Source organism: Myxine glutinosa, chromosome 14 (genome assembly GCF_964187855.1).
Source record: "Myxine glutinosa chromosome 14, kmMyxGlut1.1, whole genome shotgun sequence".
Classification (NCBI taxonomy): domain Eukaryota; kingdom Metazoa; phylum Chordata; class Myxini; order Myxiniformes; family Myxinidae; genus Myxine; species Myxine glutinosa.
The window spans coordinates 87,697,222-87,714,843 of record NC_136274.1 but is presented as its reverse complement, the minus strand read 5'-3'; the positions used below and the strand labels follow the sequence as shown (position 1 = coordinate 87,714,843).

Here is a 17,622-nt window from a genome sequence, read left to right as displayed (position 1 = left end):
TCCGGTTGGTTTTATTATTTATTATGGTTTAATTAATGGGCATTTCCTGTGCTAGTGTCTATTGCGGGGCCATAAGGGACAAAGGATAAATCACATAGGGTAAGACAAAGGGATAATTTATCCTTATTCCCGAAGCTAAATAACATCTCTTACTTGCCCGGGTGAGCTGCATGGTGGCTTTGATTAAACATGCACGGTTTGATTGTAAATCATGGTTTGGTCATATGCAAACAGATAATCATGTGGTTCCAGAGTGTGCACATTATTTACCCACCCTGCATTCCATACCCCGCCCCCCTCGGGTCCACCAGTGAATATAAGACCGCTCGCTAGAGGATGTTAATCAGAATGAGTCATAATGCTAGCTGCACTATGTTTCTTCTCCGTGATCACAAAATACATTTTTTCCCATGCAGGGATGCGGGATCTGTGACGACCCCAGACGGTCAAGGATGGCAAGCTGAGTGCCAGGCAAACACATTACACACATTTTTACTTTCATTTATTTCTCCCTGTGTCTGTATTTGAGTCCGTTGGGGGCTCCTCAATTAGGAATTAGTTTTACCGCACATTCTTTGTTATCCTGGCATTTATTAGTCCCCTACCGATGTACACCGGAGGGGACTATAGGTTTGTACGCCATCCGTCAGTCCGTCCGTCCGTCCGTCCGTCCGTCCGTCCGTCACGCAAAGAACAGTTTTCTGGACTTTTTTTTTCTAAACTCTTAATGCTAATGATTTCAAACTTGGTACATGGTTTCCTTATGATAAGTTACAGATCAAGTTCGAACTTCACGACGTTTCGATCATTTTTGACAACGTTATGGCACTTTGTTTATTCTAGAGTTCTCCTCAAGCCGCACCGCGTGCCCTCAGCCTCGTCTCGCGAACGTCAAAAGCGCGACACAGCGTGTGCTTTCGGGAGGGGCGGAGCCTTAGCCAAGTAACATATATATATAGATATATATATATATACACATCGATCATTGATCGTGAACAGGAAAATATAATAAATTACCGGTACTGATATTTAGCGACTCGAAAGGTTCTTTATCAACAACTTATTTTCTCGTGCTTCTGCTGACCTGCCTGCGAGGTGTATAAATCGAAGTCCCGAGTGCGAATCACAGGTGAGCCCGTCCTGAGGTAATTAGCGATTGGGAACGATTCAGAACCTGTGGGTAAATAACCCTTGGTAATTTCCCCAACAGTTTTCCGGACGACAGACTGCCGGTAGGGGACATGTATTGCAGCGCAATACTCAGAATGCTTGTTTTACTAGCAACGGTACCCGCCCTGAGGGCGGGGCTTCAATTGGGAAGCCCAAATGAAAAGGTAAAATATCAGAAATTCAAGACTTTTTTATTTTAAACGATTCATATAAACATCCGTTGAATCATATCACATGCAAATCATCAAAATCTAAACAGTACATGGCTAAACAGTACATGGACGATCACGGATCAAGTACGTCTCGCGTCTCGCTCGCTCTCATGTTGTCCCGATAATGATCCTTCCGCAGGTTCACATAAGGAAACCTTGTTACGACTTTTACTTCCTCCAGACAGTCAAGTTCGCTCATCTTTTCGGTGCACCGGCACGAGCCGAGAACGGCCCGTGCAGGGGCTGATCCGAGGATCTCACCAAACCGTCCGATCGGTAGTAGCGACGGGCGGTGTGGACAAAGGGCAGGGACTTAATCAACACGAGCTGATGACTCACGCTTACTGGGAATTCCTCGTTTGTGGGACACTGTCTCAAGCCCCAGTCCCCATCACGGATGGGGCTCAGCGGTTTACCCAAGCCTGACGGCGAAGGGCAAGGTACACGCTGGCCCGTCTAGTGTAGCGCGCGTGCGGCCCCAGACATCGAAGGGCATTAAACGTTCATTAAAGGATTACGAAACGAAAAACATTACGAAATTACATTCACACCATCACGTCAAACACTACCATGAACACATACATCGTCACAACATCGTCACAATGAGAACATTGTCACAATGAACGTTATGCGAACGTGAATGTTATGCGGGAGTCCAAACCTGAGAATGCTGGAGACCAAAGCTGAAATTGGGAAAACTAAATAGCTTATTTTACTCCTGGAGATCCCAGGATTACCCACCCAAAATATCTTTGCGATCGGTTCAGCAGTTTTTACGGTACCTTCGAAAAGACAGACAGACGGACATTTGATGAATTATAGTAAGATCGTCACAATGAGAACATCGTCACAATGAATGTTATGCGAATGCGAATGTTATGCGGGAGTCCAAACCTGAGAATGCTGGAGACCAAAGCTGAAATTGGGAAAACTAAATAGCCTATTTTACTCTCAGGGGTTCCAGGATTATCCACCCAAAATATCTTTGCGATCGGTTCAGCAGTTTTTACAGTACCTTTGAACAGACAGACGGACATTTGGTGAATTATAGTAAGACTAAACCATTATTTGTTGCATTTTAATTGTTGTATTGTAGATTCTCTTGTCTTGTACGTTTAATTGTCGAGGGGATCGGATAACCCCCGTGCCGCGTCCGTCCATACAGGTAAGCCTTGTTACCCTCCACCCCTGCACGTGTAAAAGGAACCGCCATAGTTTGGGTACGCATCGGAGTTAAAGCTCGGTCGGCCCTCCATCACCCTGCGGTGCTCACTACAGGGTAGACACATGACAACTGGTGTCAGAAGTATGGGATTCGAACCCGGCGGACACTCGGTGTCAGAGGGTTGCAAGTTCGACACCCGCTGGGGGCAAATTGCGCTCAGCTTTTGGTTTGGCCCCGAGCTGGAATCGGAAAAGGAGGAGTCGGGAGATAGAGCCTCGGAAAAAGCGGTAGCCATATTGAATTTGGAACAGCAGCAGGGAGGGGCAGAAAAACCCAAAGAAGGGGTTGTCACCTGCAGCTGCAGTTGGGCACGCGAAGCTAAAAAAATTGAAAGGAAATTCAGACTGAAATTTAAATGCGAAATAGATTTGGAGCAGCCTTGGAGGGAGTTGGTCCCCGGACTGCGGAATTTGGACCAAGAGAGGTCATTGGGTCGGCCTCGTGTAAAATTTGCCCCTTTCAAAATTGGGTTATGCCAGCCAGTTGGGGGGCTGTGCTGGCGAGATTTGGACGTGGGGTCAAACCATGGGTGTCGTGGTATGACCTGGGTCCCACGGGGAGTCTGGTGGAGTGTGGCGTCCCTGGTCCATCAGGGCGCCATCCGAGTGAGTGCCTCGGGCTGGCAGGGTCGCCGGACCCTGGTGGGAGTTAAGACCGCAGAGGTTGTTTCTCAAAGGCACCTGGTTTGGTGTATCATGAGGACCACTAGGGGGAGGTGTTGCAGGTCGAGCTTTGGTGTTGCAGGTCGCGCTTTGGTGGCGGCACCATGGATGACCGGCAAGGGCCAGATGTGCTGACCGCCCGGGCATGCAGCCTGATAGCCTCTCCCTGAGACTCTGGGACAGCCAGCATGTGATGACCTGTCATGCTGTGCTGGCCTATGGACGCGGGTCGATCCACATGGACAGGTATGATATAGACCACCGGACAACAATTGGAGCATCTGTGGAACGTGATGGTGTGAGCATGATCTTCCACAGACGATATGTTGTGATTTGTGGACTCCCGGCTTGGTAAGAGAGCCATGGGATAAATAGGGGGATTGGAACGAGCCAAGCATATGGGGCCATGCTCGGCTGTCAAGTGTATGTAGAAGTATCCTTCTTTGGTGAAAGTAGTGAATTGAAGAAAAATTGGCACGTGGGGCGAAAAATTGGCGAAAATGTATGGCATCTGAGGGTTAGATGCAAAATGTAAGGGTGAATTTTGTGAAGCCATTGTGGACACTGGGCCAGTGACACCATTATTGATCCAGGTGTGTTAGACCAAAGTGTTGGAGGCTGGGACAAAATTGATAGGTTAGCAGTGTCGAATATTTTAATCCACACCATAATGTTTAAAAAAAAAATTCATTTATATTGCTAGAACCAGTGTGTTTGAGAACAGCTGTGTTATGATAATGAGGATAACGATTGCCCACCTCACCTCTTTTGAGGATGGCTAGGGCCCAGCCACCTTCAGCGAATGAGGTGGCCAATCGCGTGCGGCCATAGCTGGCTGAAAATAAATTAAAGGGTGACCCAGATGAATGTTGACAATACATGAATTGAGAGCCATTGTTAAAATTTGCACTCAATTTGGGACGAAAATGTATGGCATTTGCTGTCCAAGCTCAAAGCTGGCTGATTTCCTCAGTTCGAGAGGATAAAAGCTTGTAAATAGTTAAATGGATACTAAAACATCTTCGGGATAAAAGAGGTCTGAATTTGAGGGGTTCAGGTTCTGCTTGCATGGGTGTGAAGTTGGATTGATTGTATCATTGAGGATTTAGCATGTCAAAATCATAAAAAGACTTGTACTGAGGCCACATGATGGAGCATCCACTGGTTCAGCAAGGCAGAGTGGTTGGAGAGGTAGACTTTTTGTTTTGTTTTTCAGTTGTTGGTATGTGTTGTTTAACAGCATGCACTCTTTGCTGGTCTGAGTGTACAGGTGCAGGGTCTGTGGTTCGAAGCATGTTGGATGTTGAGATACATTGGTCCCATGCCTGTGGGAACTAATTTAACATGAGGTTATGGTCAGAGGTGTTATTCATGGTAGAACCCTTGTTTGAATTTGAGACGTATTCTTCAATGTGGTTCTACTTTATACTGTCCTGTGGATGACTCTATTAAGACAGAGCATCCACGGATAGCTAATCGAGCTTTAATGAGGCGTTATCCAAATCGATGGCGGATGATACGCGAGGGGGGGGGGGGGGGGGGAAGGATTCCGACTTACCTGGGTGGCCCCGATGATGTCTTCACCCTTTGAAAATAAACTCACAAAAACCAGAATTGAAGGTACAAAAATAAATGTGGCTTTATTGCCAGACCCCGAGAACAAAGAAACGTGACGGTAAAAACGAAACCCCTCTAATGAGCGCTCCTACACAGACTTTAACTACAGGACAAATGGAAGGATAAATAAAACAAACGTTGTGTTCTGTGTGGTGCGTCTTATCTGTCTGGATGTGATGTCGAGGATCGTCAGGTCCGAGCACATCGTCCGACCACAGCTCCTGTTGGCGCGAACCGCTCCGTCATTGGCGCGAACACCAGCCTCGCTGCACGGTCCGTCCCATAACACTCGTACGCAGGCACCAGGAGCAAGAACAATAGGGGAGGATGATCGTCGGCGCTCAACCGTCTCTCCACCGTTCGTCGTCGCCCAACAAGCGAAAGTCCAAACGGGAAGAAGTCCAAACGGGAGAGAAGGGAAGAGAGGTCCGGGCAGGAAGGAATCCAAAACGAGGAGCGGGAAATGTCGGTCAGCGAGTCGTTTTACTGGCCGTCTCGTGACGTCGGATCTCTTCCCCTCCAACCAGTGCATCGCTTCTTGCTAGTCTTTCGCGCCCTCCTCTCCGATTGGCCGAGCACTTCGCGCCTTTGGTGTTACGTCATCGGTCGGTGGCCAATCAGTGTGGCACGTCCTTCACCTTCCTTAGTCTGTCAATCGGCGACCTGGTTGTTACTCGCCCATCCCCCGGCCAATCACGAGTCCTCCTGGGCGGGGCTCTTTAGAAAAGAGGCAGATTTAAATTCTACCTTTTGTGCATACGTTCCTTACATTTATACAGAATAGTATCTTAATTTATGAGTTTCTTGCTTATCTGTAACCACCTGCTAATTTAAAAGTTTTTTTTCGCTGAAAAGACAAAATAAAAATAGGAAATTGGTTTTAATGTACTGTAAAATGACCAACAAGTCCTCCAGCATGTGTGCAAAGACACTTGTTGAAGAAAAAAAACCTACACCTTAAAGATGTGAGATTTTGTAAATGTTTAATTGTTTTAAATCTTTACGTTGGCACATATTGGGAGAAATGACCTTGCAGCTCAAGCAGTGTGTGTATTTTGCAAATGTGGCTCCTCGGGCTTGTATGGAATTGATACATATTTAATTATCTTTCAACAACATGCCAAAGATGTGAATAAGAATTGTTGCTGGACTTGTGCCAATGTCATATGGCTGAAGAGACAACTTCAGCATTGGCTGAAGTTATGTGGCATCTCACATGAGTTTGCTTATACCAGGCCCCAAGAGCCATTCAGAAAATATCAATCTTGTGATGAATCTTCGCAAACTACAGCGCAGCAAAAGCTGGTCAAGAACTGGAAGATGCTCGGCAACAAACTGCTGACAGCCTTGCTGATTTAAACTGCTAAAATATTAAAACATCCCATACTCAGTTTCGTATTATTTGTTGATGTGCACGGGCCTGTCGTATTCGTCCACAGTGATCATCTTTACAAAGTGATTGGGCTAACAGCATCTCTGTGCTTCAGTCCAACATCATGGCCATTTACCACGCCTCCATATGGAGCTAGCATCAGCAACTGAAGATGCTTTCCCAGTCGGCATGACCTGATGCGGTTCCTGGTGTTCGACAACGATAGTACCGCTCCACCAGCAACACGGAAGGACAAACCCTGGGAATGGACTGGGGTAAGACTCTATCTGTATAATCATGCATTCGCCCTCCACATCAAGCCCTCACAGTTCTGCTGGCTCTCTCCGGTACAAGCCGTACACCGCTCTGAATGCGCCAGTGGTCCAGAGCGGTTTTCACTGGAGCGGCTTTCAGCTCCAGCCCACCTGGCCGGGACAATGTGGTGGCAGACCTGCTTTTCAGCTCCATTGGCACCCTGATTCTACCAGCTGATTCTACCAGCTGTTTCGACAGTGGGGACCATGACCTCATTCAGCGGCTTCACCAGGTGCCAGATCCTTCAGATGCCAGACCAACTGCTTGGATTGCCAACGACGAGTGAGATCTCAATGGAGAGGCAGCCTATGAGGTAAAGACATGTCACTGCTACCCACCCAGAGGACGTCTGGTGATAATAGGCCCATCAGTCAATAAAACAGTATCCATGAGAATTTAAAAAGATAGTTAATTTTGAGGAAAAAAATCTTCTTCGTTAATTGTCATTAATAATTAATTGTCATTATATGACAAGAGGAAGGAGATGTCGAAGATTTTAATCCTCACGTACAGGCAGACACACACCAACAGACACACTGACTGTTTTTACTCAGTGAGGATGTTACAAAGGTAAAATGTATTTTTAATAATCATAAAGGTGATTAATTATTGAAAAATATTTAGTTAATAAATCCTGCTCTGAGTGTTGTGCCACAGCCATGCTTGTTGGTGAGACGGCAGGGTGGGGTGAAGGACAGCCAACTCCTCACTTGGGAGTGTTTGCAGGAGATGTCTGGAGCACAGCGGTCTCTGTCCTCAACTGATGAATGCAAACACCTTTGTACCCACATCTCACAAATGTTACATCTTAAATGCTAAATGGAATAGTGTACCATTTTAAATGGTTGTGAATTGGAATTCAAATGTTGGCAATTTAGTCAATTGTATTGTGTTTAATAGAATGGTTTTAAAACTGAATATATGCATGTCCATACAAAGGTCAAGATGCCCCCTGGGCGACAAGATGTCTGCACCTCCTCTCGCCTGTACGTGATACAACCTTTGGACTTCTGCGGCATAATTCAAAACATCACATCTGCTGTGGCCTTGATGATGAGATAGTCGGCCGCTTTCGAGCCTATAAAATCGAAATCAATGACAGCGACTGGGAGAGAGGGGTCCTGGCCGAGATGATGTTACTGTTCTGTATTTGGATGTTCCTTTGATGTACTTTTTGAGAAGCACTTCAAGTACCTTTGTATTTTCGTATGTTCTTTGTGTATAAAAGTCAGACTCCCCTTTCCCTCTCGAGCATTAAAAATATTCTTCAATGTAATCCCACGCAGAGGACAATCGATTATTTCATTACAATTGTGTTGACCTAATAATATTGATCTAAATTAATCCTCCTCAATACTGAAAACATAATGACATCTTCCAGATTGATGGTTCAATCATCACAACTCTTATTATAATTCTCTAAACGTGCATATATTCAATGACGGTGAAGTGTTCACCTTACACTATGAATTGGACTAATAATGGGCTGAAAGGAGAACAAGATTTGCATGGAAATACTACATCTTTGAGATGCGAACAAATGCGTTTCTCAGCCTGGTGTTGGCTTAGCGGTTAGGGTGCCGGCTTGGGATCCTGGGTTCGAATCCCGGTCGATTGCTGAATTAACGCCAGGGGGGTTGACTCAGCCTGTCATCCTTCCGAGGTCGGCAAATTGAGTACCAGCTTGCTGGGATGAATGATCACGGTGTGTACCCCGATTTAGAATAGGTACACCGTATCCCTGCGCATCCTTGGAGCGTGACCAAGGGTTGGCGTCAGGAAGGGCATCCGGCCATAAAAACATTGCCTCAAACAGGGAACCATGATTGTCATGGGGCCCGCAAGGCTAACCCCTGCTCTAGCGGGGAAAATGGCCTTAAAACGATCATTCATTCAGACGCAGGGAAATTCCTGTGCTTATGATGAGACAATAAGCAGATACAGTCGTGGGGCCATTGAATGGACACCTCATTATTCAGTCTGAATGTAAATCCTATAAAATCCTCACGTTGAATCTGCCTAAAGAGCAGATTCACTGAAAACGTTTGTGTTGAGTACTTTTCGTTGTATCTCTGACATAAGGGTAGGGTGTTATATGAACGTATTTATTTCATATTCTTGAGTGAGATCTGCCCCAAATAATAAATCTGAATAATCAAGTGAATTGTTTGAACATTGGATTTATTCAAACTTTGAAGCAACGACGATTGCTTCAACAACGGTAACGAGCTTGCAAGCTTTTGTACTCGGATAGCTTTGACACGTATCTACACATTTAAGAAACGAATCAGCATATCGGAATAGAACCGCAATTCCCCCAAAAATGCGGCATGTTTTTCTGATTATGAAAATACGGAAACCTCCCAATGCGTTGTTACAAAAATACGGAGTTCCGTGCTATACCGAAAGAGTTTCACCCATGTAAACAAAGCCCTGCCCCTCTCCCCACGTGTAGAGTACCAAATAATTGCAACTTTTTATTTGGACTTGTTTAAAGAATGAAACATTTTATTGTGACGACTGTATAAAGAATACAGCTCAAATGGAAAAGTCCCTGGGAAAAAAAGTCTTGCGGGAGGTGTATATGGGCATTACATTACACCCTTTTAACCGGTGAAAACCAAAATTACTCTTTTAGTTACAGCGTGCAAAAGGACATTTTTTTATTTTAAGATTTCAATAAACTTCTTCAAAGTGTACATTCACATAAATTCTAAAATAAAAACGAAAACGTATCTCTCGGCAATTTCCACTCTTGTTTATTTATTTATTTCCCATCTGTGAATTACATGTCTATGCACACATGAAATACAATTTGTTTATCGATTCTACACTTGCACATGATTCAGCCTTGAAAACACGTGAAAAAAAAACACGTTTTTTGTTTTATGAACGACCACGATTTTCTTTCCTTTGCATTTATGAAAATGCATCTTCTTTGGGCAGTGTATAATAGACCGCTGACGCGATCACTCCGAACGAAACATGCATTACCTCGTTTCCTTGATGCATTGCTCAGCCTTCAAATGCAGACCAGGATTTTTTTGGGTTGGTCGGGTGACCAGAAACTCGGCATTTTGTTTTGGCAAAAGTCGAAAATATGAAAGTCAAAAAGTGATTTCTAAACAAACATATTCAAAAGGTGTTCTCTCAAGACGAGAACATTGATTTAAACGTTACTTCTCTGATCTTAATTAAACGTTATAAAAAGAGGAACTTCAACACTCAATCCAACAACCAAACAAACAAAATCTCACCCGCACAGCAAACAAGAAGTGTCTTCCAACAAAACACAGCTGCAGCATCCCAAGAAGTTTTGCCTTTGCCTGTGGATTGGATTCCAGCCTTTCAGCTCCCAACTGCCTGCGAAACATATAAACCAAATCATAGATGCGACGCTTTACAAAATTTTGAATTATCACACAAAGGTCATGTGCCTGTGTTTGGATGGGAGCGTGGGAGGTGGGGGGTGGGGTGAGGAGAGAAAAAAAAAAAAGATAAAATCTCATTGTACATTTTGGACAAATAAAAGAAGTATTGATCATCACAATGTTCGTTATATTTACTTGCACTCTGTATGTAATATCAAGTGAGCTCCTCATATTGGCAATATATATATTTACAACATAATAATATATATTAAATATATATATTGAATATATAGTTGAGGACCTCGACTGAGGATCCGGTCAGCGAGGCACACTTGTGACAAGGTGTGTTTTGAACAGAACTGTCGACAGAGCTCAGAGACAGGATTGTGTTGAGGCACAGATCTGGGGAAGCCAACAAAAATATTTCTGCTGCATTGAAGGTCCCAAGAGCACAGTGGCCTCCATAATTCTTAAATGGAAGAAGTTTGGAACAACCAGGACACTCCAAAAGCTGGCCGCCAGGCCAAACCGAGCAATCGAGGGAGAAGGGCTTTAGTAAGAGAGGTGACCAAGAACCCGATGGTCACTCTGGTTGAGCTCCAGAGATCCTGTGTAGAGATGGGAGAAACTTCCAGAAGGACAACCATCACTGCAACACTCCAACGATCTGGGCTTTATGGCAGAGTGGCCAGACAGCTGTTTTAAAGACCTGGAGGGAGGAGTGGGATTGAAGAGACTAAGGGGGTTTTTGTTCCAGAGGCGAGAGAAAAGAGGAATGAAAGAGCGAAGGTGAGCAGAGAGTCTTGATTTTGACAATTTCACCAGAAGAGGGTTGCTGGCAGATCTTGTGCGTCCTGTAGGAATATTTGGTGGACAAAACACAGACAGAGCTGGGGGAGCGAGGCCGGAGAGGAGTCGGTAGAAGACAGAAAGACCACCAACCTGCCTGTGGTGAGTGAGTGAAAGGCCCTCGGAGTTAGCTTAATCGTGGGAGATTCCAATTATTCCGAAATCTTTGGTTTCAACAGGGTGAAGACGGGCTATGTGTGAGGCAGGAGCACCAGCCCAGAGGGGAGAACAGTATTCCATTGAGCTGCGGATGAAAGCCTTTTATGTGGTGATTAGCTCAGGTGTGCAAAGGAAGGACTTCGCACGACGGAGGATACCCAGTCGGCAACTAGCTTTGGAGGCCAGCTTGGAAATGTGGTTTTCCCAAAAAAGATCATGGGAGATAGTGAGACCCAAAAGCTTGAGTGACAGAACTTCTTGGAGAGGATTGTTGAGATAGTAGATGGGAGGGTTTTCCAGTCGGTCCTTTCGGAGAGACATTGTAAGAGTGTGAGATTTGTCAGGATTGAAAGACATGTTCCACTTGTTTGACCAGTCTGTGATTTTGTCCAGGTCTGCAGAGAGTGAGGAGGCTGCAGACTGCCGATCTGAGGGATGAGGAACGGAGCGGCAGATAGTGGAGTCATCAGCAAAGAGATAGAGAGGATTTTCCAGAGAGTCGGAGAGATCATCGATGAAGACCAGAAATAGCACAGGGCCCAGAACACTATCTTGGGGAACTCCAGCCAGAACAGGAAGGGGAGATGAGAGAAATCCATTCAGGGCCACACGTTGCCGACGACCAGAGAGGAAGTCCACAAGCCATGAGTGGAGATTTGCATGGATACCAGAGGAGGAGAGTTTGGTGAGCAGAGCTGGGTGCCAGACTGCAGCGAAGGCACGTGATATGTCAAGTGAGACAGCTCTGATTTCCTGTTTGGCATTGAGGACCTCCATCCATTGTTGAGACAGCAGAAGCAACATGTCCAGAGCAGAATGACCTGGTCTGAATCCAAATTGAGGATCAGAGATCAAGCCATTGGAGAAGAGGAAGGATTTGATATCCAAAGCAATGATGGATTCCATGACTTTGCTGATAATTATTGGAAGCAGGCTGATTGGCCTGCAGTTGCAAGGATCTGTTTTTGCACATTTTTTGTGTAAAGCGGTAATGTTTGCTGATTTCCAAGATGCTGGCAGATTACCTTGAGCAAAAGAGAGGGTGAAAAGAACAGAGAGAGGGTGAGATAGAGCGGCAGAGCAGGATTTTAGGACCCGTGGGCTGATGCCGTCTGGTCCAGTTGCAGAATCAGAGTCGAGGTTTGACAAAAACTTCTCCACCTTGTCAGGAGAGAAGGACACAGAGTCCAGGAGCAGTTGGTTTTGACTGGGAAAGGTGGGAACATAGAGAGATGGGTTTGGGACACAAGATTTTGAGGCAACCACAGAGTTGAGGCATTCGGCTTTGTCACGTGCAGTGTCAACTGTGTAGCTATTTGAGGTAAGGGAGGGGATGGAGGGGGAACAAACACCAGAAACGGATTTGACCAGACGCCACCAGGATTTGGAGGAAGGAGACAGGTTTGAGAGTTCAATCTTGAGTGTGGAGAGAGAGTTCAATCTTGAGTGTGGAGAGATAGTGCTTCCTGGCACTCCTGAGGGTAGACACACACTTGCTCCGAGCTTGGTGGAAGGAACTGAGATTGCCTTCAGTTGGATTTGCCTTCCAAGAGGCAAAGGCAAGTTGTTTCAGGGCAACTGCCTCACCACAAGATTCAGTGTACCATGAACGGGAGGAAGGGTAAGACAACTGAAGACGAGATGGGATAAATCTGTGCATGAGAGAGAGCAGTTTGCTTTGGAAGAATTTCCAGGAAGAATTGATGTCAGAGGCAGTAGAGATGGGAGACCAGTCCAAATGATTGATGGCTGCTTGCAGACCGTGCCAGTCAGCCTGAGTGAAATGACAGAGCCGTCGGCGCTGAGGAGGCTCTCTGAGAATGGCCAGAGAGATGTCCAGTTTAACAAGCACATGATCAGAAGAACCGATTGGAGCAGAAGAAGAGCAGCAGACATTTGCAGGGAAGTTAGTCTTAACCAAGTCCAGAAGAGAAGATACTCCATTGACTGAGATCCGGGTTGGGAAATTGACAGATTGTGTCAGTCACAATGAGTCGCAGAAGTCCTTTGCTGAGGTGCCATGGCTGGTGAGAGATGAACCCGCACCCAGCCAGCTGGCTGGCATGATGACAGTTGAAGTCACCACATATGAGGAAGAGAGAGTTTGGATGAGTTGATAGAAGTTGGTCCATGTTGTCCGACAGCGAAATGTAAATGCTGTCATCACTGTTTGGAGGACGGTACAGAACACATATGAACAAATGGTGGGAACGGAGAGGAAGCCGTAGCCAGAGGTACTTCTGGGGGTGGGGTGGAGAGAGGGCAGTGCAAGGAGAGTGAGGAAGAGAGTTTTTGATAAAGATAGCCACCTCACCACCAGGACGAGGCTCAGGTCTATCATACCGGAGGAGGGAGTAACCAGGAAGAGATATTAAGGAATTAGAGACATCTTGAAGGAGGAAAGCTTCTGTTACGCAGATCAAGTCTGGATTGTCAGAAGCAACCTGTATGGAGCGATCAGTCAGGTTTAAGCGGAGGCCCCGGATGTTTGGGGTCCATACCGTTAATGAGGAGAGAGGGGGAGCATCGGGTGCAGGACAGGGGAGGGGAAGGGTAAGGTCAGATGAAGGAAGAGAGGGAGAGGTAGGAAGAGCAGTTGATAGTGTGTCAGAGATTACAGAAGGGTTACAAGAAAGGGAAGGATGAGGAGGACGAAAGGTTTGATGGTGATGGGATGAGGCACAGTGAGGGGTTGTTCGAGGGGGGGCAGAGGAAAGTAGAAGGTTGGGGGAGGTGGAGGTATGAGATAGAAGGGAGACGAAGTGGGGAGGAGGCAGCTTTGAGAAGGAGGTGTGAGGAGGGAGAATTTGGGAGGGATGGTTGGGGGGGGAGATTTGAAGGGGAGAGGTTGGGGGGGGGGGTTGAATGGGAGTGGCAAGGGGGGAGTTTAGGAGGGGAAGGGCAAGGGGGGATTTTAGGAGGGGAAAGGGGGGAGTTTAGGAGGGGGGCAAGGGGGGAGTTTAGGAGGGGAGGGGCAAGGGGGGAGTTTAGGAGGGGAGGGGCAAGGGGGGAGTTTAGGAGGGGAGGTGCAAGGGGGGAGATTTGGAGGGGAGGGGCAAGGGGGGAGATTTGGAGGGGAGGAGCAAGGGGGGAGTTTAGAAAGTGGATGATTAATGAAAGATGAACATTTACAAACAAATTGGGTTTGTTGTGATTTTCAAGTTAGTGATCCGTTTAAGAACGATGGAGGAGGGGTGGAATGAATGAGAATTTAGAGCATGTCGTGAGAAAGAATTATAAAAGATTGAATATTTTTTTGAAATGGAATGAGTTGAAGAGGAAATTGAAAGGAGTCTTTGAAATAGGAATATAAACAGCGTGTTGTAATAAACTACTGAATAAAACACTGAAGGGAAAAGTTTAAACATATTTAAACAGAACCGTGAAAAACAATCTTATATTCACAAAAATACCAACGGGGAGAGGGCCTTGAGGGACAACCACGAGTCACGTGAACAGGGCAAAAGGTGGAAGGCAAGGGGATAATGGGGGCGGGGCGGGACAGCGCACATGGACAGAGGCGCACGATGGGACAAAAGCACACGAGGAGTAAGGGAAATAAAAGTTTTTTTTGTTTGTTTGTTTGTTTTTGAGGGGGGGGGGGGGGGGTTACAACGTTAGACAAAGAGTAGATGTTCGGTGAAGTTTGGGGGAGAAGGAAAAAACAAAAAACCTATCAAAAACAGCGAAGGAAGGAACAAACTTCGACGGGGGAAGCCTGAGGCTGCAAGGCCTCACACGCGGTGCGGCAAACAGAAACGATTAATTTATGAAAGATAAACACCAAGAAACTTCCAAGGGGCACACTATAGGTTCCACACACCGAAAGATAAATGCAGTTTCGACAAAATACAATTGTGAACAATAACGAACTTTGAAAACGTAGAGACCGTGTGGAGCTTCGAAAATCCGTGACGTCGTCTCGCGAGATCTCATAACGAACTTTGAAAACGTAGAGACCGTGTGGAGCTTCGAAAATCCGTGACGCGAGATCTTGCGAGATCGCCAAGTCTGAGGTTTAAATAAGACAGGTTCCTCCAAGATCCTCTCTAACAATGTTCTAATCATTTGCACCTGAGCTCGTGCACCTGATTCTAATTTTAGGTATTTGAAGTAGTGATAAATGGAGATTGGAGGGGTGTACTTACTTTTTCCACATGCGAAATTTGCATTTTTGTTTATTTCAATTATAAAATGGACTACAAAATGTAAATGTTTCATGATATTTGTTATATTATATCACCTTTATCTATAAATATTGTTGAAATGTAGATCAAATTATCAAAATGAAGAAAATGCAGAAGAAGAAATGAAGATCAAAGCAGACAGTGCACTGCACTCTCTCCACCTCACCCCCAGGAATACCTCTGGCTCCGGCTTCCCCTTCGCTCCCACCTCTTGTTCATATGTGTGTTGTACCGTCCACGAAACAGTGATGACTCCATCTACATCTCGCTGTCTGATAATATGGACCAACTTCTATCTACTCATCCCAACTCTCTCTTCCTAATATGTGGTGATTTCAATTGTCACCATGCCAGTTGGCTGGGTGTGTGGACCTCTCTCACCAGCCATGGCTCCTCAGCAAAGGACTTCTGCGACTCACTGGGACTGACACAATCTGTCAATTTCCCGACCCGGATCTCAGTCAATGGAGCATCTTCTCTTCGGGACTTGGTTATGACGAACTTCCCTGAAAATGTCAGCTGCTCTTCTTCTGCTCCAATCGGCTCATCTGATCATGTGCTTGTTAAAGTGGACATCTCTCTGACCATTCTCAGGGAGCCTGCTCAGCGTCGACGAGTCTAGCATTTCACTCCGGCCAACTGGCACGGTCTTCAAGCAGCCATCAATCATCTGGACTGGTCTCCCATCTCGACCACCTCTGACATCAACTCATCCTGGGAATTCTTCCAAAGTAAATTGCTCTCTCTCATGCACAGATTTATCCCATCTAGTCTTCAGTTGTCATACCCTTCCTCCCATCCATGGTACACGGAATCTTGTGGTAAGGCTGTTGCCCAGAAACAACTTGCCTTCGTCTCCTGGAAAGCAAATCCAACGGAAGGAAATCTCATTTCCTTTCACAAAGCCCGAAACAAGTGTGTGTCCACCCTCAGGAGAGCCAGGAAACAATATCTCTCCGTTCTCAAGACCGAACTCTCTTATCTGTCTCCCTCTTCCAAATCCTGGTGGCGTCTGGTCAAATCTGTTTCTGGTGTTTGTTCCCCCTCCATCCCCTCCCTTACCTCAAACGGCTACACAGCTGACTCCGCACGTGAAAAAGCTGAATGCCTCAACTCTGTGTTTGCCTCTAAATCATGTGTCCCAAACCCATCCCTCTCTGTACCCACCGTACCCACCGTACCCAGTCGTACCCAGCTGCTCCTGGACTCCGTGTCCTTTCCTCCTGACAAGGTGGAAAAGTTTCTGTCAACCCTCGACTCTGATTCTGCAACTGGACCTGACGGCATCAGCCCACGGGTCCTAAAATCATGTTCTTCCGCTCTTTCACTCCCTCTCTCTGTTCTCTTCACCCTCTCTTTTGCTCAAGGTCAACTGCCATCTGCTTGGAAATCAGCCAACATCACCGCTTTGCACAAAAAAGGTGCAAAAACAGATCCTAGCAACTACAGACCAATCAGCCTTCTCCCAATTATCAGCAAAGTCATGGAATCCATCATTGCTTCGGATATGAAATCTTTCCTCTTCTCCAATGGCTTGATCTCTGATCATCAATTTGGTTTCAGACCAGGTCTATCTACTCTGGACATGCTGCTTCTGCTGTCTTAACAATGGATGGAGGTCCTCAATGCCAAACAGGAAATTAGAGCTGTCTCCCTCGACATATCACGTGCCTTCGATACGGTCTGGCACCCCGCTCTGCTCACCAAACTCTCCTCCTTTCGTATCCATGGAAATCTCCACGCATGGCTGGCGGACTTTCTCTCTAGTCGTAGTCAACGTGTGGCCCTGAATGGGTTTCTCTCATCTCCTCTTCCTGTTCAGGCTGGAGTTCCCCAAGGCAGTGTTCTGGGCCCTGTGCTTTTTCTGGTCTTCATCAATGATCTCTCTGACTCTCTTGAAAATCCTCTCTATCTCTTTGCTGATGACTCCACTCTCTGCCGCTCCATTCCTCATCCCTCAGATCGGCAGTCTGCAGCCTCCTCACTCTCTGCAGGCCTGGACAAAATCACAGACTGGGCAAACAAGTGGAACATGTCTTTCAATCCTGACAAATCTCACTCTTACGATGTCTCTCCGAAAAGACCGACTGGACAACCCTCCCATCTACTTTCTGAATAATCCTCTCCAAGACGTTCTGTCAATCAAGCTTTTGGGTCTCACGACATGCCATGATCTTTCCTGGGAAAACCACATTTCCAAGCTGGCCTCAAAAGCCAGTCGCCGACTGGGCATCCTCCGTCATGCGAAGTCCTTCCTTGGCACACCTGAGCTCCTCACCACATACAAGGCTTTCATCCGCAGCTCAATGCAGTACTGCTCTCCCCTCTGGGCTGGTGCTCCTGCCTCACACCTCGCTCGTCTTCACACTGTTGAAACCAAAGCGTTCAGAATCATTGGAATCTCCCGCGATGACGCTATCTCCGAGGGCCTTTCACTTACTCACCGCAGGCAGGTTGGTGGTCTTTCCGTCTTCTACAGACTC

General features: G+C 46.3%; 1 protein-coding gene across 7 annotated transcripts in view; it reads right to left on the bottom strand.

Annotated features, from left to right (window-relative positions):
* DDIAS (DNA damage induced apoptosis suppressor) overlaps positions 1-17,622 on the bottom strand; it is a 100,087-nt gene that overhangs the window by 6,856 nt on the left and 75,609 nt on the right. For 6 of the 7 annotated variants that reach the window (XM_078768559.1, XM_078768558.1, XM_068136289.2 and 3 more), the window contains one exon: positions 9,831-9,936. The exons of the other annotated variant lie outside the window; for it this stretch is intronic. In XM_078768559.1, coding sequence (XP_078624685.1) covers positions 9,831-9,936 — 106 coding nt within the window. The remainder of the gene's footprint in view (positions 1-9,830; positions 9,937-17,622) is intronic. 7 annotated transcript variants of the gene reach the window in all.